General features: G+C 42.6%; 1 protein-coding gene across 2 annotated transcripts in view; it reads right to left on the bottom strand.

Moving 5' to 3' along the window:
- The window catches only part of prkx (protein kinase X-linked), a 42,420-nt gene extending 22,359 nt beyond the window's left edge, over positions 1–20,061 (bottom strand). For both annotated transcript variants that reach the window (XM_066705959.1, XM_066705960.1), the window contains exons 1-3: positions 19,426–20,061; positions 2,244–2,412; positions 238–501 (exon numbers count right to left, since the gene is read on the bottom strand). In XM_066705959.1, coding sequence (XP_066562056.1) covers positions 238–501; positions 2,244–2,412; positions 19,426–19,597 — 605 coding nt within the window. In that variant the 5' untranslated portion in view covers positions 19,598–20,061. The remainder of the gene's footprint in view (positions 1–237; positions 502–2,243; positions 2,413–19,425) is intronic.
- Positions 20,062–23,029: the final 2,968 nt, after the last annotated feature.

Here is a 23,029-nt window from a genome sequence, read left to right as displayed (position 1 = left end):
GCTGATCGGGTTTCATGTGGTTAGAGGTTTGTTTGACTCCAGCGCACCCTTTCTATAGTTCGCAATTAACAACTGAATTCCCGGAAACGCAGATTCTAAACCGTGGTAAACCCTCTTCGTAAAAGTTGTGCCATCATTGAAACCACTTTCGTTTGACCTATGTTGTGATTTTCTAATTCTCATAATGAAAACACCTATAAGGGCTTACCTGGTGTCGAAAATAAACGCAGTACATACCTGTCTACCAGTTTCTTGGCGAACCCAAAGTCCGTGAGCTTCATGTGGCCCTCTCTGTCCAGTAAAATATTTTCTGGTTTCAAGTCTCTGTAAACGATCTCTTTGGAGTGCAGGTACTCGATGGCACACACAATCTCCGCAGAGTAAAACAGTCCCGTGCTGTTGTTGAAGCGGCCCATATTGCGCAGGTAGCTGAACAGTTCCCCTCCGGGCACGTAGTCCATCAGCATGTAGAGGAAACGGTCATCGTGATGAGTCCAGAATCTGTGGGGACGAATCGAAGATCAAATATATATTAGACACAACGAACACTTCAAATATAGATGTATGATGTTGAGGGAAGGGCGTGGGATTGAAGTATGAACTGTCAGTGGACTCTCTTCTATTCCATCTTAATTACAGTAAATGAAAATTTGTAATATTTTTATTTTATAGATAAATAAAGCAGAATATAGTCTCATAATGTAGGCCTACAGTATCTATGTAGAAATGTCACTGCTTCCAACAAGAGAAAGTCTGTTACAGCCATGAATTACCCAGTCTTTCTCTTCCGTGATTCTAAGATGCAGAATATATTCAATATCCTGAAGTTAACAATGCTGTACTTTCCAACCAATATCTACGCAAAGACACCAGTACAGGACGTGCATGCTGGGAAATAGCTGCACAGGACTCTAAACAAAAACGCAAGAGGATTTCTCTGTGGTCTGACTGGAGGTAAAATATGAGAAACATTACAGTTATGAAGGCATGCAGCTTCCGTCCTTCGAAACGCCTCCGAGGTCTCCGATTATGTGACTTACAGACCGCACAAACGCTTGGTTACTATATTTAAACGATCAAACTTCACACTGCATTAATTCAATGGTATACCATACAGCTTCTAAGATAAATTACATTGGACACTCATTATGAGACTCACAGAATACAGAGGAAAGAAAAACAGCATTTGCTTTAACCGTCTCTGTAGTAATACACCTTTAACCGTCCCTTTAAACGCTTTTGTTACATGGTGAGATTATAGTTATGGGAATGTGAGACATCTGACACCTCTTGATCAGTGAAGTGTCAGCCCCTGGTGTCTGTAGTTTGTCTAATCCTGTGACTGAGAACTGAAAGGTTATAATGAGTGCGAACCTCTGTAACACCTGTAAACGTCCACTACTTTTTCCACAGGACCAATTTCCCACTAGAAAGCCTCAACAGCACTCTCTCACTGTAATTTAATGTCAGAAACATTTCATCAGACTGTGCAAAACTAGACGCTCACTGAAAACCGTGGGTTATAAGATGACACTTAGAGAGCCTGCATTTTGTCCATGAGGGATCTCCTGTGTTTCTGGCTTCATAGAGTCGCATCAGGACTCGATACCGGCTGTGAATCGCAGTGATGCATATGTTAAACCATGGAGTTCAATGGAAATTGGGTAAACTTGCAGAGGACACATGTGAGGTTTGACTACAGTGGCTTCTGCATCCCCAGATAACGTGGCTACCATATAACGTGGCTATAAAAAATCATACATCAATTATTAAACAGATTAAAAATACATAAATAAATATAGGCTTTGAGTAAAACAATGCCTTGACTTCTTAATTGGAACTAAGTAATACTAACTAACTAATGAGAACTGTACATGCTGCTATGGTAATGTAGTTACACATATTATATTTTGTCGTTATTGTGTATTTGTCCTCGTCAAGAAAGCTGAAACTGTTATGGAAGTTCGCCTCTCAGCAGGACAATGACCTGAAGCACACAGCCAGAACTACACTGGAGTGGCAAAGGAAAGGTAAATGTCCTTGAGTGGCCCAATCAGAGCCGAGGCCTACATCATGAATTTTCCAGCACACCACAAAAGGAAAGCAAGTCTTAAAAATCACAGTATTTATTTTCCTCTCTATGTGGCACTTCATTGAGGGCAGAATCATATCAAAAGAAAAGAAAAGCATTGTCCCACTGTATGCATGTAGGTATGACTCTCCGGTCTTAAAGATTCACTTACAGCCTGATGAGAAAGGGGTGGTTGACCTCCGCCAGCACAGCCTTCTCGTTGTGGACGTGCTGCTCCTGCTTCAGTCGGATCACGTCAGGGATCTTCATCGCCTTCAGAGCGAAGAAGCCTCTCGTGGTCTTGTCCTTCACCAGAAAGACGCGGCCAAACGTCCCGGTTCCTGCAGGCAAAGAGGAGAAAGAAAAACTGAACACACTACTAAACAGTACGAGCAGAAGCTGCGAATATCACTGGTTACCTCACACAGCCAGGGCGCATCAGTTGACATTTACAAAGGAAAAGAGAACAGCAACAAAAAAAAAAAAAAGTGTCTGCATCAGTAGCTGCAGTTGAAGATTTACTCTGATGTAATGCCTAACGGTCTGAACACAGGAAATAAGTTGTCTTGTATAACTACTGCTCTGGGGAAAACATACCTAATGCACCATAATGTTCTTAGTCATAACCTGAGCTATGAGATGATCTTTGGGATATGTTCGCTCCGTGTCCCATTAGGACGCTACAGCAGGTGCACATGGACATGACCGGAGCACACGTGTCTCCTGCAGGTAAGGGAATTACGGCAGCCAAATCCCTCACAAGTTGGACATCCATATGAACATAAAGCGTACAATCGAGAGGAGGCCATTCACTCCATCGTGCTCATTTGGTGTCCATTAATAACTATGTGTATGCGAGTCTGCAGTTGTCTTTGAAGCGTTCAGGTCCCAATAGAAAACAAACAGCAAGGTAATTTTGTCATACTTCATAAATCTGAAGAACATAAGAAGAAGAACAGAAAGCCTCCAACTGAGAGGAGCCCATTCGCCCTATCGTGCTTGTTTGGCGTCCATTAATACCTAAGTGATCCAAGGATCCTATCCAGTCTGTTTGTGAATGTTCCCAAATTGTCTCTTCAGCCACATCGCTGGGGAGTTTGTTCAGATTGTGACGCCTCTCTGTGTGAAGAAGTGTCTCCTGTTTTCTGTCTTGAATGCCTTGAAGCCCAATTTCCATTTGTGTCCCCGGGTGCGTGTGTCCCTGTGTCTGGAAAAGCTCCTCTGGTTTGATGTGGTCTATGCCTTTCATGATTTTGAAGACTTGAATCAAGTCCCCACGTAGTCTCCTCTGTTCCAGGGTGAAGAGGTTCAGTTCACAGTTTTCCAAATGAGCTCTAACTAGTGCATTGTACAGTCTTAAGATTACTGCACTTGTTTTAAACTCTACACTTTTGACAATACATGCTAGGTTGTCAAAATGCCCAGTTGCATGATGGGGGTGTGCTCTGAGGACCAGCATCTGAACATTCCAGTGGCTCCCAAAGTAATTTGTCGTGGAACTGTTTAAAAACCTTGGCGATCAAGATGGACCCTAGCCAGCGGCGTTCTCGCGCTTTCTGAAGTTCCCCTGGAAGTCGTGTGGATCCAGAACCGGCACTCGACAGCCCAGACGTTCATTCGGACGTCCGATCGATAAGCTCATCGATAAGGCCATGTTCTGGAACACAACCGGCTGCTGCCACTGAGCCCATATGAACGTCCGCCACGTCATTCACTTCCCAAACGGGTTTAATTTAATTAACTAGGGCTTGCTGTAATGCATAATAAACAGCTGCAACTTCACCAGCCTGTAAACGTGGAGCACATCACTGAATCTGGTCAACCCCTGCGCCGACGCAGCTTTACCGTCGAGATTAGGTGATGTTAGGTGGGACTGAAGCAACAAGTGCTCGCTTGTCCTCCTCTCTCATTTCAGGATGGTGACATGAATATAAGTCATTGTTTGACGCATAGAGATTAGCAGACACAGAACACTACCCCAGTAATGCAACTGTGAAAAAAGAGACAACACCCTGTTTTAGGTTTCATTACTGCGATACTAAATATATGAAAGTGCTGAAAACTGCAGTGTAATCCAATCAGAAATGTACTGCACCTCATCGAAGCCAAGACCGGTGCAGTAAATGTTTCTATTGACGCTAAATTGAATTCCCAAACAATGGAATATTATCTTAAGTTAACAAAATGGAACTGAATCAGAAACTAAACTATATAAAAACAAAACTAAAATTATATATCTTTAAGGTGCAGTGAAGGCAAGTTTCCAAGGCGTAGTAAACATGACAGATATAACAACGCAATCTTTTGGGGATAAATCATCATTCCCTGGGGTTATATTAGGCGCACGGTAGGGCTGCGCCGGAATTCCAAAGACTAATTTTGAACTAAATAGCCAATAGGAAGCAGAAAACAACTGAATGGAATTATTACAAAAAACACCCTCAAAATCATGAAATTGTGTAATATTGTCAAACACAAAGTATGCCATTTCAGCAAAATCTCGATTAATTTATGCTATTATTTTTATTCTTTAAAACCATCTGCTAACTACAACAGACTATAAACGTTTATTTCAAAGACAGATAACGTGTCTGGGCTGTGATTTAAGACACAGTTGTCACCGGTTCATGTCATCAGTATATTAAGGCCTGCGATCGACACAAATTACTCTACGATCACTGGAGCCGAGGAGTAACCAGTAAGGCCAATAACTCAAGTCACTCGCCACAGATGCAGGAATCCCTAGATGATATTATTTTTATGATGATGATGATGATGATGATGATGATGTTTATTATTGTTGTTCTACCTCAGATTACGTTCTTGGTTGGTTTCCATGATGAAATCTAGGTCACGGGTAGATAAACCATAATGTAATGCAGTCATTTGCCTAGCTTTGTAAGAGCAGATGGCACATTTCTTAAAATCGCATTTTGTTTTTTTTGTTAAAAGCATTAAAAAGGAATTTCCATATACAATCCACATTAATTCAAAACTATGCGACACCTTCATGTGAATCTGAGTCATAAGACAACACAATATTACAGTGTGGAGGTTCTCAGAAACAGGTTTTGGAAAGCACAGGTCTGACTGTGGGACATCCAGTTAAAGCTTTAAATTATTTATTTCTTTACAAGCCACATTTACTGGGCTTGACTTCTCAGGAGATTTGAGCCTTCTCTAGTGCCCTGCCATGTAGCAGGACTGTGATCGCCATTCCCGATAGTCACTTGCGTGAAAAGTGAAACTCTTGACCAACTCCTGCAGCACAAAATGCTTTAAAGAAACCACTTTTCAATTCTATTTTCTTACAGACGAGCGCATAATGAGGCAGATTTGCACTGGCGAGTAATTAATCGGATTGTCACTTTCACACATTTCACAAGCACGATAAGAGTTTCAGTGAAATGCCAAGTCTGTCAACATTTGCAATTACTTGAAACGTACAAAAAATTTTGATTTCCTAACTAAACTAAATTGAACACAAAGGCTTTTCTAGTACCAGTCCGAATGATCCGTATTTACTTGACAATGATGCTTACTCCCAGCGGTGAAAACCCACCGGTGCAGAAGCTTTACATATTCCAGGCAGTTCTTAAAGTGGATATTATAGAACCAACAAAACAAAACAAAAAACACATGCCAGGGTTTCCGTTTGTGATCGTGGGCTTTTTGTTACTGTAACACGAGTAAAAGAAATCCCAGCACCGACCAACCTCTCCTATATTTACAAACCATGATTGAATGTGAATCTCTACAGGCCCTGATGCACATTGGATACTGGCTCTGTTTGTAAATCAAATTCAAGCAATTAAACTTGAGGACCTGCTTAGGTATGCATAAAAAAACATCACCTCCTACAAATGTGCTACAACAGATTTCATTCCTAGCACATCTTTGGTTTGTAAATGTACGCTGGATCAGCTGAGACGATCGGCCATACGTGGACAACAGAAGATCATATGGTAACCTAAGTTGGTATGAAACCTGTGCAGCATCCAAATAAACAAGGCTGAGATATTACATTGCCTTCAGCCTCGAGCTTGAGAGCAGAAATAAAAGTGTTGTACTAAACAGGATAAGAGCACAAAACACAGTCAACCCCCTGATAACCCCCAAGACATTCAGACGGAAACGACTTCTGAAGCCCCAGGTATTTGCTGGTTTAATTAAGATTACCACTACAGACACACAATTATACATGCGATCCTACTCCAGTGCTCTTGACACGCAGCCTCCAAATCAATATCGCTTTGCTTTTGAGCGTCTGCCATCAGCACTGACACAATGAGAAAAGTGCACAGGTACTGGCAATTGTCAATCCACTTTCAGACCCTCTCAGAAGCAGTACAGCGGTTGAGCAGACCTTACAAACCCAAGATAAGGCATCTGCTTACTGAAGTTTCTACCAAAAATGCTGTTAGAGACTTTTATTGCTGTCCTCAAGGCTTGATCTCCATGGCTTTGTTATTATAAAGTGTGTGTTTGTGTGCGTTAATAGGTTCATTATATTGCCAATAGTTCTTATTGACATTTAGCTTCTTGTATTTACACTCGTTTTCCTCCTAACAGACAGTGTGAAAAGCACTGGAACACAAACGACTTCCTGCTGTTGAAATTGTGTTTGGAAAAGCAAAACAAATGTGATATGTTCACAACAAAAACTAAATACAGATGTGACCGACAAAATCCATTTCAAAACACAATATTGTTGACACAAACATTAGAATAATTTATGTTAAGTATTCATTTGGTGTAGGCCCTTATCCATTGTAATGTAAAAGGTGTGCAGCTTACACAATAGCAACACAAACACTGTAATCACATAGATAAGGCCGCTTACTTTCAACGTTTATTGCTATTTATTCAACATTTTAGATTCCCTTCCCTTCAAGCTGTAATTAGCACTGAGCGCAAATCTCATTAGCGGAGTTTTAAAACTATAATCTTTTTAAAAAGAGCTAAACTAACAAGATATGCACTTAAGTATAAGTAAATCCACATGGACTCACTGTCTGGTCTATTACTTTAAGTATCACCTGATTCCAGTTTAAAGAGAGTCCTTTTTTTGGTGAAGGAGTGAAAGGAATGAAAGTGCGATTCCTATAAAGATATCCTTGATTTAATTACAAAAGATATACCGATCCACAATGCAAATGACTGGTTTAAGGGCTGATAAGCAGGAAGTAACAAGTTGAAATACAGGTTAATGAACAATATTCATACATCAAAGGACAGCAAGAGCATCAGCAGGCGAGTCGGGGTCTCGTCTTGCTGAACGGGGGCTAAATACAGGTGAACACAGCTTGGGCAAATTACCAAACGATCTGAAAGTGCTTTTGAAACGTTTTGGAAGGCTTCCCGTGATTTTAAATAAAAATGCAAATACCAAGTGACCTGGCTAATAAGTTTCACCTCCGAACAGTCAATCTTACTTTGTGGATATTGTTTCAGCATCTCTCCGTACGACACTCGATCAGGGGCGATTACAATATAGACTCACTGCTCGGAACTTCCCCTGCTTGGTTCCTTGTCATCCAGACATCTGGGAAGATCATGGGAAAATACATTCTTCCAAAATGCAGACATGCAGTAAGCTTTTCTCCCCCTTCTTGGTATAAATCTTGGATCCTGCTCAACCTGATTACCTTATTATTAAAGATTTTATTTTGTATGAGCACAACTGATGCAAAAGTGGCAACTCCTAAACAAAACAGATGGACCACAACTTTGCAATCACACGTCGTACACAGCAGTCGCTAAAATCAATTCAATTACATTATTTACATGCATTTGGTTTCTTGCAGACAAAACCGACCATCCTGGTGAAAATCGAACAGATGGACCAGACCAGGCTGTTTATCACTCCGTCTCCGAATCCAATCAGAAGATAAAGGAATAAATGCAAACTAAAAAAGGGGGGAAGAAATACAGCATCAAATCACTCAACTACTCCCATGAGCAGCAAATTAAAACAAACCATTGGAGGCACATAAATTACAGCTGTTATGCTCTCTGCCCTCTCTGTTATAATTGAAAAACACTCTCTTGGCGAAAGAGAAAACGGCAGGAAGCTCTAGTTTTCGGGGAAAAGTTGCATTCGTCTTGTGGCCCGGCTTGCATTCGACTGTGCCGTTCCTTCAATAACCGCTTTGAGACGCCGCCTCGCCGCTCCATGGCTTTGAGTTCCTGGAACCATCGCTTATCTCCTCTTAAGAGTACTATTGAGTCAATTAGTCTTGTTGATATGCAATGAAGATATCTTATCTGCTGCTTTCTCCTCCGCCACCTTGCATGATTCATTAGCTACCGTTACACGGCATTTGCTGGACAGTCGTCATATTTGGAAAGAGAACGGGCCACTTTTACTTTTACCATATTGAAAAGCACACGGATGGCAAGTTGACAAGCATTTTAATAATATATTGTGATGCAATACTTCTCGAGCAGATACTCTTAAATTAAATCAATACAAAAAATTGAAAGCCGATAGGCTCGGGATCTGGCCATGCCAAAAAGACTACAAATTTCCTGGAAAGGAGACAGTAAAGGCTTTGACTTGTGATCAGCATGTTTACAAATCCTTCAATTGGCAACCCCAACCCCAAGCAAGACTGTACAATGCACTAGTTAGAGCTCATCTGGACACTGTGGACAGTTCTGGGCTCCACACTTCAAGAAAGATATCGCTGCTCTAGAGGCAGTTCAGAGGAGAGCAACCAGACTTATTCCAGGTCTGAAGGGAATGTCCTACTGAGAGACTGAGGAACTGAACCTTTTCACCCTGGAACAGAGGAGACTACGTGGGGACTTGATTCAAGTCTTCAAAATCATGAAAGGCATCGAGCACATCAAACCAGAGGAGCTTTTCCAGATCAGCAGGGACACACGCACCCGGGGACACAGATGGAAATTGGGCTTCAAGGCATTCAAGACAGAAAACAGGAGACACTTCTTCACACAGAGAGGCGTCACAATCTGAACAAACTCCCCAGCAATGTGGCTGAAGAGACAATTTGGGGACATTCAAAAACAGACTGGATAGGATCCTTGGATCACTTAGTTTTTAATGGACACCAAACGAGCACGATGGGGCGAATGGCCTTCTCTCATTTGTAAACTTTATGTTCTTCTTTTTATGTTCTTCAGACCTAAAAAGTATGACAAAATTACCTTGTTGTTTGTTTTCTATTGGGACCAGAATGCTTCAAAGACAGCTGCACACTCGCATACAAAACGGCTCAATCTTCACACCGATTCGAAGACACAGTGAAAATAAGGTCACCGGTACAGAGTAGGAGCACACAGACCTCAAGTTACTCAAACAGTCTTTAAAGTACAAATAAACAGACGAGAGAAGAAAAATAAATTAAACCCATATTGTTCAACAGGTCGAGAATAAATCAATCTCGGCTTTGTCATGGAGAAATGAAAGGCTGGGGACGAGGAATGACATTTATAAGGAGATAAACAAATGGCTTGGGAGGCGATACCTGATTTAAAAAGGTTTGTAACTTCAATGGCAGTCGGATACGCACATCAAAACTCTACAGCGGAGTCCCGGGGAGACTTCTGACTGTACATGTTCCCAACTGGGACACACATAACAGGATACGGAAAAGGGAACATCAGCTTGAATTACTGGAACTATGAAATCAGCCCACTGTTATTGATTTATAAAAAACAGTGAAATCTTTCCAAAAAGAATCACGTTATTCAAATCTTCCTGGATGTGTTACGACTGGAATTGAGATTTAACTGCAGAAAGACAACACATGCTCTGGACTGAGGGTTCACAGTCATCAGACAATGAAAGATGCAGTTAAGGTTTCTTAACTGGCCACTGAAAAAGACAAAGTAAAAAAAAAAAAAAGTCTGATGATAAAACAACCCCGTGTGCTGGCGAGTGACACCTCTCAGTGAATCCCACAAGCGGAGGGTTCCCTAGCTACAGCCACAAACAGACAACAGGGGGCCTAAACGCAGAACAGCTTGCCTGCACACCGGCACAGTAACACAATACTACAAGCACCCTCGCTGTAGTCGCAGCTCCACGGGGAACGGAGAGGAGAGAATTATTTATCGAGCCTGTTACCCAATACATAGGGACGCTTGTGGGGGCTCAGTCGAGCGTCGCACACCAAGACCTCACAGGGTTACCGGCAGCGTTAACAAGCGCTTGGCAGTTACAGTAATTAGGCGCCGCACCTGCAGAGGGAACGCCAGGGCACGTATAACGACCCAAGCCGGGGCTGGAAAAATGGGATGGGGGGAGACTCTGAGACGAGAAAGGACTCGCCTCCCCCTCCCCCAGCACACACATCCTCGTCGAGAGAGAGAGAGAACGAGAACATGTGCCTTGAGTAAAATAGGAGCACAATTCAGTTCAAATAGCACACTTTCTTTAAAAAAATGCAACAGAATCTGAGAGCTGTAGACATTTTGGACGAGAAGGCACTATATATAGCAAAAACACGGGCACATTTAACACAATTAATAATTCGTTTCTTAAAGCATTTTGGTCTGTTGTTTCGTACCACGTTCTCAGGATGCCACAGAGACCTACCAAAGTCACGTGACCCTGTCTCTCTGTCTTAGGTTAATTGTTTCTTGGATTGTATACAGCTATTGTGTTTTGGTTATTTCAATCCACTACTGTATCTAGAATTATGCAATCAGCTACTGCCTTCTACAATATTCAACCAGCTAAAACAGTTAAAAAGTTGACAAGTTGTGTTTTGGAGCACAGGTATTTGGTGAGGACTTAAAACAATGTCTTTGATAAACATCTGATGACTGAAAGATCAACCCATCAAACACGACGACAACGTAAATCTATTGCACAACTGTATTTTAACGAGATGTAATCACTTCTGAGAAGACTGCAACCTATTTTCCATGAGATATAAAAGGCTTCTCTAACTCACATCCTCAGTTCTTGTATTCACTTCATGCGAGAGGAGTGCTCTGGGTTTTTCTTTCTTTTTTAAAACTTGTTATGTCTTCATCGGTGTATCTAAATTTGCCAAACCAAAACCTCAGCACACCCAGGAAGCTGCACCACACACATTTGGACTCACAGCCTTGACTCACAGATCGCGTGTCAATAAGGTGAACTATGCACTGATCAAAATACTGACTAAAGGCTTTTTCACTGTAAATTCATCCTGATGCATAATAAGCATTTTTTGAAGCTGGGCATTTTCTCTCCAGACTGTATGTTTGGCCTGACACAAAAACTGAGGATTAATGTGGGTGTCAGACCGCTGTGAACGTGTTAATTTATGTAAAATTCGAAAGACATGATCCAATTCAGACTATGCACAAAAAATACTATCGTTTTAAACAGTTTAAATAAAGATCTTATAAAACAGGTGCTTTTTTCATGTGGCTTTATAACTGTTCTGCTGCGAATATGAAAATACTTGCCACAAGGAGATCACCTTAGCAGGAAGGCATGTGTTTCGAACATGTGGCCCAGGTTTTTCCCCTGATGTGGGTCATTCTCGGCGTACTTTTCATAGATGTGCCCCGGTCGGTGCCCCCTTTCCCTGGTGAGCTCAAACCACGATTCATCACTGTGGGCTCGAAGCAAAACTAGGTCAATGAAAAACAAGACCGTGTTAAAGTCAATGGCGATAAGAAAAGGGGAACTAACGGCTCATCGGTTTGGTTCTCGTGTTTGATTTCTGTACGGGGAGAATTTGATCTCTTTTTAAAATCTGAAAAATAGTTACCCCACTCCCACCCCATTAAAACAACGAAAGAACTTGGCTGAAGAAGCAGATCATATTGCAAATCATGTCAGCAAATAACTTTCAAAGCATATGTCATTGGACTGACTGCAATTAATCCGTGCCAAAGGGTATTTACCTGGACTAGACAACAGAATTCAAACGCACTTTTCTAACTTGGTGGCTGTACAATTACCCTAGTCAGAGCAGTTCAAATTATGAAATAAATAATGTACTGGTAGTCCAGGCCTGTATCAGTGCATTACCTAGCAACCTAAACCACTCCTGAAACGGACCCCAGAGGGCACTCAGAGGTTGACTAAGGGGAATCCTAAAAGGTGTCATATATCAGTTCTCCCTTGAAAGTTTCTCCTGCACACGCTCCCGAGGATGAAGCGCACAAGGCAGCAGACGCCAAGGACAGCCACAGCGGCCTACGACAGCACCGCGGATTCATGACCCAGCTTCACGTCTCGGCCACTGCGGGGATCGGTCTACGAGGGATGCAGGCGACCGGTCAATACACGTGCCTGACAGACCTGTATGCAAGCAGGAGGAAAAAAGGACCGAGGCACTTGTGATTATTCAGAAACACTGCAGCTGAACTGACACAGGCATAGGTCCAGTAAAAACACAGACAATGTATGTTTGTTTTAAACGCTGTTGCATATTCACTTACTTCCAAATTCATATTTCTATACAACAGGAGAAAGACCCTAATATTGTGGTTTTTCTTCAATACTGTGGTTCTATATTTAAAGAACAAATACTTCACTACAATTGCAACCGGTTATAACAGCATGTGTCCCAAGATAATCATGATACATACATGTTCCCTCTCTGCTTCCTGGTCACACAGCATTTCATGGATGCAAATTACAGATCTCCATCTATGTCAACATATTAATTGCAGGAAACCAAAACGAGCTGAAACATTGATGCATTTTCTGAAAATATGTGATGGCGTTAAATAAATAAATCCAAGAAAATAAGCAAACCTGTTCTCAGGCAGTGAGTTTTCTATTTTGTTAATCAAATGTCTTGTCGCGCTAAAACAACAATCCACTCACGTCCCACCAACATCAGTCATTAGCTTCAGGACAACCTGCTTAGATGTGGGGCAGTGTACCAACGCATTGCCACACAGAGATTGTTTTCCATATAAATGCGGCATTTAAAACCGTTTTAAAGTTGAATTTCACAGTGTCCACTAATATCGGTTTGTTCAGTGACTCTGGGGGCTTGCACTCAAAGGAAGGGGGGACGCCCCTTTAATGAACAACACAATCACAAAGCAGGTGTAAAGCTTAAGAAAACTACTTCTTTCCTTATAATTTTGTAGTGACAATTAGAAGAATGAAAGTACCCAGATAAGAGCTTAACTGATTTGTAATGGGCAGTACATCTGTTAGCAGCCAACAAAAGCCAGCAAATTGGATTTCTACGCCTGGCTTATTAGGGATCATCTTTTGAGCCGTGGCACGCCATGAAACGCAATTTTCTTCTGGATGAGAGGCCCTTCCCTGTGCGGAACCGAGGACAAAACCCAGGCAAACACCTGCAAGCAATGTCCCATAAGAGTACGTACTGTGAAGTTGAAAACCGCACAATGCGTAACAATCGAAAGCAAATGAAGTTAAGTAACGAATCTAGAAAAGAAGAGTGGAAAAGTTAGCGGGATTGTGTTTTAGAACATCGCATGTCCGGGCATTGCAGAGAAGCAGTGCAGGTTCGATATGGTAAAAAGGACAGAGAGGCAAGAGAAGTACAGAACTCACACATTTACAGTCATCTTCAACAAAGGGGATACAATCACTCAATTGCTGATACAACAGCGTTTCCATTTTTCTATGTATTTAATGTAGGTTTAGTCTAGCAAAAGGTCAGGTGCCCGAGGGTGTTTTAGTCACAGTATACATGTGGCCCCTCTATTTTCACCACCTGATTGTATTGATCTATTCATTATATTATACTCTAACTGCCACACTTTGACAGCTTAAAAATGAATGTGTTTTAAATACAAATCACCACAAATCTGTTAACAGAGTACAGTAACAGAGAAAACTGAAACACAATCTCAACAATGCATTAACAGATGATACATTTCCCACATTGGCTTGAATAAGATAACAAGGATTAATTCGTTTTTCGTGTCTGTTTTCTTTTAATAAACCAAGAAATGACATTGGATAACATCATAAAACCAGACGTGCCTTCTTTCTCTTCCGTCTGTGTTTTTCTGCACTACAGTAACTCGCCGGTTTCAATCTCCCTGCACTCCCCCCCACCACACCCCTTCATCTGTGAGGAATTGCACACACCATAACCTCCAGAGAACTATGCAAAACCCCTTCACACCATGGATGTATAAATTCATGCACAGACACGCGTTAATCACCCTGCGACGCTATACGGTAAGCGCTCGGTGTGAGTCAATATAAAAACGTGCCTCGTAGCCTACACGAACTACAGTGCATCTCACATCATGAAATATTAACACAGAGCGGACAGATAAGACAAGGTTGTTCAGAATCCGTTATCCGCTGTGCCTTGATGTGTAACGTCAGTTTCAGTCCACAACCGCAATGTGTAGTTGCAAAGGAGTTCCTTACAAGACCTAAACCTGAAGATTCAAGCTCCTGTCCAAGATTTCTACCCATCAATCTGTCGGTCTGTCAAAAGTGATCTTGTCTATCTTTCTGTGAATGCCACAAAATAAAGTGCAGACAGTGGCTTGATTGTGTTTGGACTGATGTTAGTAGGCCTACCGTACCTGTCCTTCAAAGTCTGGGCCGGGGGGTCATTCGTTAACACGTTATAGCCCCACCAATGGTCCGCCATTAAGAACAAACCCACCCTTGTCAGTGCTATAGGGTCACATGATCACTCAGTCATTTACAATACAGGGCTTTTATCTGCACCCTCACATGACATTGTTCTCAAGGAGGGGAAAACTGCGAAGAGTCTCGATATTCATGAGGCACCTTCTCCAGCGAACGAGACTGCAGACACAGCGGATTCTCTCTCCACGTTTGGCGAGGCTCACATGAATATATTTACCGAGCGCTGCAGGCAGATGGATGCACTGCAGACGTTCTCTTTGTGTCTCTGAATGCAGCCGCGGAGAGCCTAATGCACTCCTGAACTTCAGTCAAGCACAACTCCTTGCTCTCGAGACTCGGCTGAATGTAGAGCTATTCAATTACAGCGGATCCTTCACATCGCATCTTCTGCCTTTTTCCTTCGGCTACAGACGCTGCCACTAAAGGCACACAAGCATGGTGTATTCACAGAGATGCTACCACAGCCATAAAACATTTACACACATTTAGCGTGCGTTCAACGATTCCTGAACAGCACTGATTTATGTTTGCCGAGCGTACCGTGCCGAGAGTGGAGGTCTATTCAATTTCACAGTACGACAAGCAGCAAAGCAGATAACGTCCCTCCTGCTATGGTAAACAGGGCATTTGAAAGTCCAGGAGACATTTCAAGTGACAGACATTATATAAAATCATATATAAAAGATTTTAAAAGGAGCTCCGGTGATCTCAGAGAACACTCAGCTAGCTTGAGGCTGCTCGTCATGAAAGTGTTCGATCTGGGAAGTCTGACCTCACACACCAGCTTCGAGGACCCAGATTTGTTTTTCTAGGGCCCTGTAACACAAACTAAAGCTTCTTTACGCAAATCTTACCAATTTAAAGGTTAAACAAACACTTCATACGATTGCAAACGTATCTGCAACAGGAAGAGACTGAAGAATGCTCTTGTGTAATTTTAGATTATTTTTATGCAAATCCTTCCACCTGCCAACAAAGTAGATTTTGTGTCCCTCTACATTTAAAGTGAAGCCCATATTTAAAGTGCAGCGCTGTGGTTTTAATATGGATGGCACAGTAATATCAACATATGTCAAAACTGTACTTTTATGACAGGAAAGTATTGGTAAAGCTTGTCCCAGAATTGGCCAAACCTGTTAGAAACAAAGACCTATTTTGATGGGATGGATTTTTTTATTTTAGCCCAATATTGATTCCAAAAACGTAGATGCACGGTTAGCAATATTCAGGACAACACTGCTGAACGCAATAATTAATATTCTGCGGCTTCTGTCTGCAGCTCTTCATTTGCATTTGAAATACAAAGCTTGCGTGCCATAAGTTGATAAAAACAAAAAAAAAAGCTTTACGATTAATCTAACTGTAAATATTTACCAACTGCTCATGTAAAGACATAAAAAACAAACTCCGGTCTGAGCTGCGTCAGGCCCCTTGATATAATCTGTAAACTATGAGGAAAGTAGTCTGTTACAGTAGGCAGGATAATATATCTCACTGTAGATGTCTGGAGTCACTGATATTTGGCGCAGAAGGTAGGCAACACTAAAGCCGTGATGTCAGAGTTTATCTCCTTCTTTCCACAGGCCTAATAAATGCCTCCTGGACTTCAGAATAAGGGCCAGAGTGTTTTTATAAACATCCACAGAAAACCCCCTTAACACTGAGCTGAACAACTGCCTGTGAGCCGAGATTCAAGTCTGACATAACCTGCAGACCCCTCAGCTCTGTTATACTCTGTGTGCTTGTGAGGATGATTGTGTGCATTGTGTACTTATTATCCTGCTTGTGTTGTTGATGTCTTTATCCAAGGTGGCACGCAATGTACTACATCTCATAAATGATAATGTTAATAGAAGAGACTTATGTTATATGTCAGTTTGTCCAGTAAGATTGCAGTAAATTACAAAAAGTCACAAAACACAATCTTACTCGAAATTGTGCAGTTTGTTTAAACTACTTTTGTTCTCTCCTTTAACTATAGTGAAGTGCAAATATCATAGTTTAACATGTTATGTCACGAATACAAGTGGGACCTGGGCTATGAAACCCTCTTTACAAACACACAACTGTGTCGTGCCATCACAACAGTGTAATTACGAATATTTCACAGCTCTTCTTGGCTGAATCTTCCCTCTCTCCAGTTTCACAAGGTTTCTCTCCTCACAGACCGAACACAATCCACTCCAGAAGAACTAATGACTGCCCTGCTCCTGACGGGAACCGATCAGTGTAATTGAAGACCATAATTTATGACTCCGAATGATATGATTCACTGGAGCATTATTATCCGACCACACCTTTACAATGACCGTCAAATGTCTCAGCACAGCGGAGTTCAACTGAACTACCGAGCACAAGCAGCAGTAAACAAGTAATTAAAGAAATCGAAAGTATAATTCATGCTTTTATAAAATGTCTAATAGCTATACATTAAATATTCACAACGCGAAAACATAGTAAACAACAACAAAATCAAGTAATGCAGACTACATCGTATATGGTAAGTAATCCTAACAGTATTTAGCATTCAGGCTAGCTTATGCAAGGTGTGTTAGATTCAACTCTAAAACCACACAAACTAGTCCAAAAATAACCACTCAGCATCTGGAAAAAGTTTTTTTTTTTTTTTGTGTACTTTCAATATAAGCTCCTACTAAATGTGCAGGTTCTATGCTCCAACACTTAGAGGGACGAGAAGGGTTTGACAGCATCTATTATCCTCTTTTCCAGAAGCACATTAAGTGAATTTTGGTATTTTGCATCAGACTGAGGCCTGGATTAAATGAAAACTCCAGCTCACCCAGCAATTGCACATCTCAACCACAGGACTAAATAGTAGCTCTTCGCTTGCCAGTGTCTCCTTGTCGCCATACCTCAAGAGCCGGGCTTGGCGAGAGGATCCTACGGCTTCAAGGTCCTCAAATTAAAAATATGCAAAAAGGATGATTCAAATCATAATCATTATTATTATTATTATTATGTCATTATTATCAAATGTCTCTTATTTGAGAAGTGTGTGCGCAGTTTGACAGCTCCTGCACGGTACACACACGGCACAATTCACGAGTTAGGCCCCATCTGACGACACAAAGTTGAGAAGGACCCTGGGTAGAGCTGGCCAACCCTGTTTCTGGAGCGTCCAAACCCTGAACCTCTTACAGGACGAGTGAAAAGGGGTCGTTCAAATTAAATTAAAAAACATACCATCTCATATTCAGATTAGTTTAAAGTTTAAAGATCATGGCTCAAAATGTTTTTATCTCTGCTATTTATCTTAGTTCTCCTAATTGATTCAATGTCGAGGCTTAATGAGTCAAAATGACCAATCGTTCAGGGAGTGATGGCTGAGAAAGACCTATAAAACCCCATGCAAGTCCCCATTACAAAAACTGGTACACAATTCTGCCCAGACTGTTGTTTAACAAGGTCATGGCACATTCTGCAAGAACTTTATGCCACCTTTACCCAAAAATGGACCCAGCTCACCCCACAAGGCACAGAACATTGAACTGACGGCTTTGCAGAGATTCATATAGACCCCCAGACTGATATGCATGGTAATGAATCCAAAATACAAGAACTGACCAAGAGATGTGTGTGTGTGTGTGTGTGAAATATAATGCATTACAAAACGATTATTTTAATTAGAGGGTAATCTATACACGTATCATGTCCCACAGTGTCACCTATAACAGAAGCTCAGTTCTCACAGCTCACACAGAGACAGACACTGCCAGTCAGCTGCAGAACCAAGGCTAGAAACAGGAATTGTCTAAAACACAACCATTTCCTCTACCAATGGCCTTCCTAGTCACCTGACTCCTCAACCAATGGACTCTCCAGTCACCTGACTCCCAGCTAAAGTTGACAAATTTAAGAGCCACCGTCTACAAGCCGAGTTACTGTCCCCTGTCTGGCATCACCTCTTCTCCAGCACTCGAGGGAGTGTCTGCCAGCATATTATGACATTGATCACAGCCAGGGAATTGTGAAAGTGCTGCACTTGACATTCACACTGAAAAAAGAAAGTGAAGTGACTTGGCACCAGGCCCACATCTGCAGTCTATTTCGCTGACTGATAAAATAATTATTCCAGAATAAATAGCCAAGTTCCACCCATCAAGATCTAGCCTAATTACTGGCGTCCCTTAATTGTCCGGGTGTGTGTAATTGCCTATCCTATGTCTAGTATGACCTGCCCATTGATTGTACACAGCACAGCACAACATTATATACACGCATAGAGAGCCTTGAGAGAATTATTATTCTTATTGCAATTCGTATGACTAAATATGAAATATTGTCTGCCTAATGCGTTAAATTGACTTGAGCCAGAGACTGGTTTCACACAGCAGGTTTCCATAATCAAGTTAGCTTTCAATAGCATATCTATGCTAGGACCTGTGTGTGTCAGGGGCTGATGATCATCAGTTCATCAAAAAAGAGAGAAAAACATGTTTCATTTAAATGCCTGAATTCACAGAGGCTCTCTAGCATGTGCATCAGTAAACTACATGTCTAGTAAAGACTGTGCATTAATAGACCTTCTCAAAATGGCAAAGTTACACTGTGAATCCGGCTGCAACATATACATATAATAGTACCTATTTCCATATGCAATTACTGCTCTGTTTAATATTCCAGAAATAATGATACTATTGCAATGCTAGTGGTTCCACAGAAGCCTATATAAATAAACAACGCACCCTGCACATCTATTTTTAACATTAGCTTTAAAGCAGGATGACTTCTGCACACCGCAGTCTGCCTCACTCACCCACAGTGGCCACCGTGTCCAGCTGCTCCAGCGTGTAGGTCCTGTGCGCCGGGGCTGCCGCGCCGCTCTGTGCGGCGCCAGGACTGGCAGCGCCGGCGCCGTGGCCACCGTCCCTGCAGGAGCCACAGTCGCTGTTCACCCCGGGACCAGCCTTGGCTTTGGCCGCTGCCATCTTTTCCTCAAACCGAGTGTCGGGCTTTTCCCCCTCTTGGCTTCCGCATACAAAAGTTGCTCTCCTGTCTCCCCCGCAGCGCCGCGGTCAGCCCCCCGCGCAGGAAGGTCGCTCAGCTGCCGTGCCCTTTGTTCCGAGCGCCCGCACGCAGATCATCCTCGGGTCCCTGTGCGGCCGGCGTGCATCCCCGGGCGGCGCACGGTTCACCAAGGCGTGCAAAACGTCCGCAGCCGAGGCACTTTGTTCACTTCACACGCATACCTCCCTTACAAACGAATGCAACCCAAAATTCCTCCTCTGCCCGGCGGGGATGTGAGCCGAGCCGGCCCGCTGCTCCGGCGCGATCAGAGATTCCGGGATATGTCAAAGATTTAGCTGGCCCCCCTCTCGCTTCTCTGGCGGACACGAACCGGAGTCCCTCGCTTGCACATTCAAACCGCTTTCCATTGTGGACCGGGCAGGACAGGCACGGTGCAGCCGTGACGGGCGGGGGGATGGGCCAATCAGGAGGCGGGGTGTAAGAGCGGCGGCCCAATGGTGTGGCTCGGGGGGCGGGGCGGGGTGGGCGTCGCTGGCAGGACTGGCTTTTCCTGTTTGTCTTTCTGCACATGGAGGCTGAGAGAGCCGTGTTGGTGCCCGGTGTCCCGCCGCTGGGAGAGGGGAAGACACGGGGACCCGGCACGGCACGGCGCGGAAGTGCTTGTCACAATGGCCGGAGAAAGGGTCTTTGTTACTGTAGCCGAGTCGGGTACAGTGTAGCTGCACACCAGTGGGGCCAGATTGGGGGATTGTGGTCCACATTAGGGGGATTTGTAAGTGTCCAGTGGGAAATTTGGGGGCAGCGTTTGTTGTCTGGGTGGGTGGGTGGTGTGTGTGTGTCGGGGGGTAATTAGGTTCTTATAAATATTTTAGACAATGCAGCTAAAACCCAACACACACACACACACCAGCAGCAGCCACCCCACTGTATAGTCTTGTAACAATATTAAATCAGGTTTCAGTACACAAAATCGATTTAAAGATTGGGGGGAATTTGGGTGAGTTTTTTGTAAAAGTTTGGGGGGAAATTAAGGAGAGGACAGGAAGGTGATGGTATGTATTTTAATCTGGGCGTGCCCATGCATACACTCAGGTTTGTTTGGGCTAAATTAATATTTGTAGGTTGAACCTGTCCTCCTTCCACACAAGTCACAATCAATACACAAACCAAGGGATAAACGCATCAGTATGTGTCTGTGATGTAAAGAGGCTCAGTTCTGAACCTGGAGATAAGGCCCCTTGGAAGAATGTGAAAAATGCTGTATGTGTCAAAGCAGAAACAGTGTGCATTCAGTTTGAAACACGTGTGTGCTGTTTTGCATTTAGGGGGAAACCTTGGTACTCTGATATGAATGAAATGTGTGGCCACTGGCTTCTGCATTGTTGTGTTGCTTGGTCTTGTTGGTTTGTGAAGCTCCACCAGTAAATAAATGAATCCAGATATGAATAAAGGAAATTTCATTTAAATCTTGAAAGCATCTTAAATGTAAAGCAACTTAGCTGGTATCTAGACAATGTCAATGTATTAAACTAGCTGTGTTTCCCCTGCAGGGCTCAACTCTCCTGTTAAATTGCACTTTATTTAGTTTTCGTTGTACAACTTGCTTTTTCATTGCTGGTACTCGTGTTGTTTGTATTGTTCACCTCTATGTCCCTTCCACTGAGCTATTAACTATGACTTCACATCCTGTCTGCAGTTATTAGCTCACAAAGCTAGCATATAGGACTTGTATTAACTGTATATGTTCTTATACACTTATGTAATTTTGAACTTGTAATTTGTACAAGTACTGTGTTGATCTGTAATTTTAGACTGTATTGCACTTTTATAATGCTGTTTGTGTTTTGTAAGTCACCCTGGATAAGGGCGTCTGCTCAGAAATAAATAATAAATAAATACATCAATAATAACCTGGAGTTAAAATGACACTAATTGAACTTGAGAACAGAGCTGTGCCAGCAAACACAGGCCATTGAATGATCATAGATGCTGCCTGAAGGATAACAGCTTAAGAGTTACTATCTTGACTTATGTTTTTTGTTGTTATATACACTCACCTAAAGGATTATTAGGAACACCTGTTCAATTTCTCATTAATGCAATTATCTAACCAACCAATCACATGGCAGTTGCTTCAATGCATTTAGGGGTGTGGTCCTGGTCAACACAATCTCCTGAACTCCAAACTGAATGTCTGAATGGGAAAGAAAGGTGATTTAAGCAATTTTGAGCGTGGCATGGTTGTTGGTGCCAGACGGGCCGGTCTGAGTATTTCACAATCTGCTCAGTTACTGGGATTTTCACGCACATCCATTTCTAGGGTTTACAAAGAATGGTGTGAAAAGGGAAGAACATCCAGTATGCGGCAGTCCTGTGGGCGAAAATGCCTTGTTGATGCTAGAGGTCAGAGGAGAATGGGCCGACTGATTCAAGCTGATAGAAGAGCAACTTTGACCGAAATAACCACTCGTTACAACCGAGGTATGCAGCAAAGCATTTGTGAAGCCACAACACGTACAACCTTGAGGCGGATGGGCTACAACAGCAGAAGACCCCACCGGGTACCACTCATCTCCACTACAAATAGGAAAAAGAGGCTACAATTTGCACAAGCTCACCAAAATTGGACAGTCGAAGACTGGAAAAATGTTGCCTGGTCTGATGAGTCTCGATTTCTGTTGAGACATTCAGATGGTAGAGTCAGAATTTGGCGTAAACAGAATGAGAACATGGATCCATCATGCCTTGTTACCACTGTGCAGGCTGGTGGTGGTGGTGTAATGGTGTGGGGGATGTTTTCTTGGCACACTTTAGGCCCCTCAGTGCCAATTGGGCATCGTTTAAATGCCACGGCCTACCTGAGCATTGTTTCTGACCATGTCCATCCCTTTATGACCACCATGTACCCATCCTCTGATGGCTACTTCCAGCAGGATAATGCACCATGTCACAAAGGTCGAATCATTTCAAATTGGTTTCTTGAACATGACAATGAGTTCACTGTACTAAACTGGCCCCCACAGTCACCAGATCTCAACCCAATAGAGCATCTTTGGGATGTGGTGGAACGGGAGCTTCGTGCCCTGGATGTGCATCCCACAAATCTCCATCAACTGCAAGATGCTATCCTATCAATATGGGCCAACATTTCTAAAGAATGCTTTCAGCACCTTGTTGAATCAATGCCACGTAGAATTAAGGCAGTTCTGAAGGCGAAAGGGGGTCAAACACAGTATTAGTATGGTGTTCCTAATAATCCTTTAGGTGAGTGTATATATATATATATATATATATATATATATATATATACACAACTGTATGGCCTCATGGGTGAATTTGAAATATCTGCTCATCAGAAAGGAAATCCTAGACAACGGCCATCAGCCTTCTCC

The sequence above is a fragment of the Amia ocellicauda genome, chromosome 6 (assembly GCF_036373705.1).
Source record: "Amia ocellicauda isolate fAmiCal2 chromosome 6, fAmiCal2.hap1, whole genome shotgun sequence".
Classification (NCBI taxonomy): domain Eukaryota; kingdom Metazoa; phylum Chordata; class Actinopteri; order Amiiformes; family Amiidae; genus Amia; species Amia ocellicauda.
This window is presented reverse-complemented; position numbering and strand designations above follow the sequence as displayed.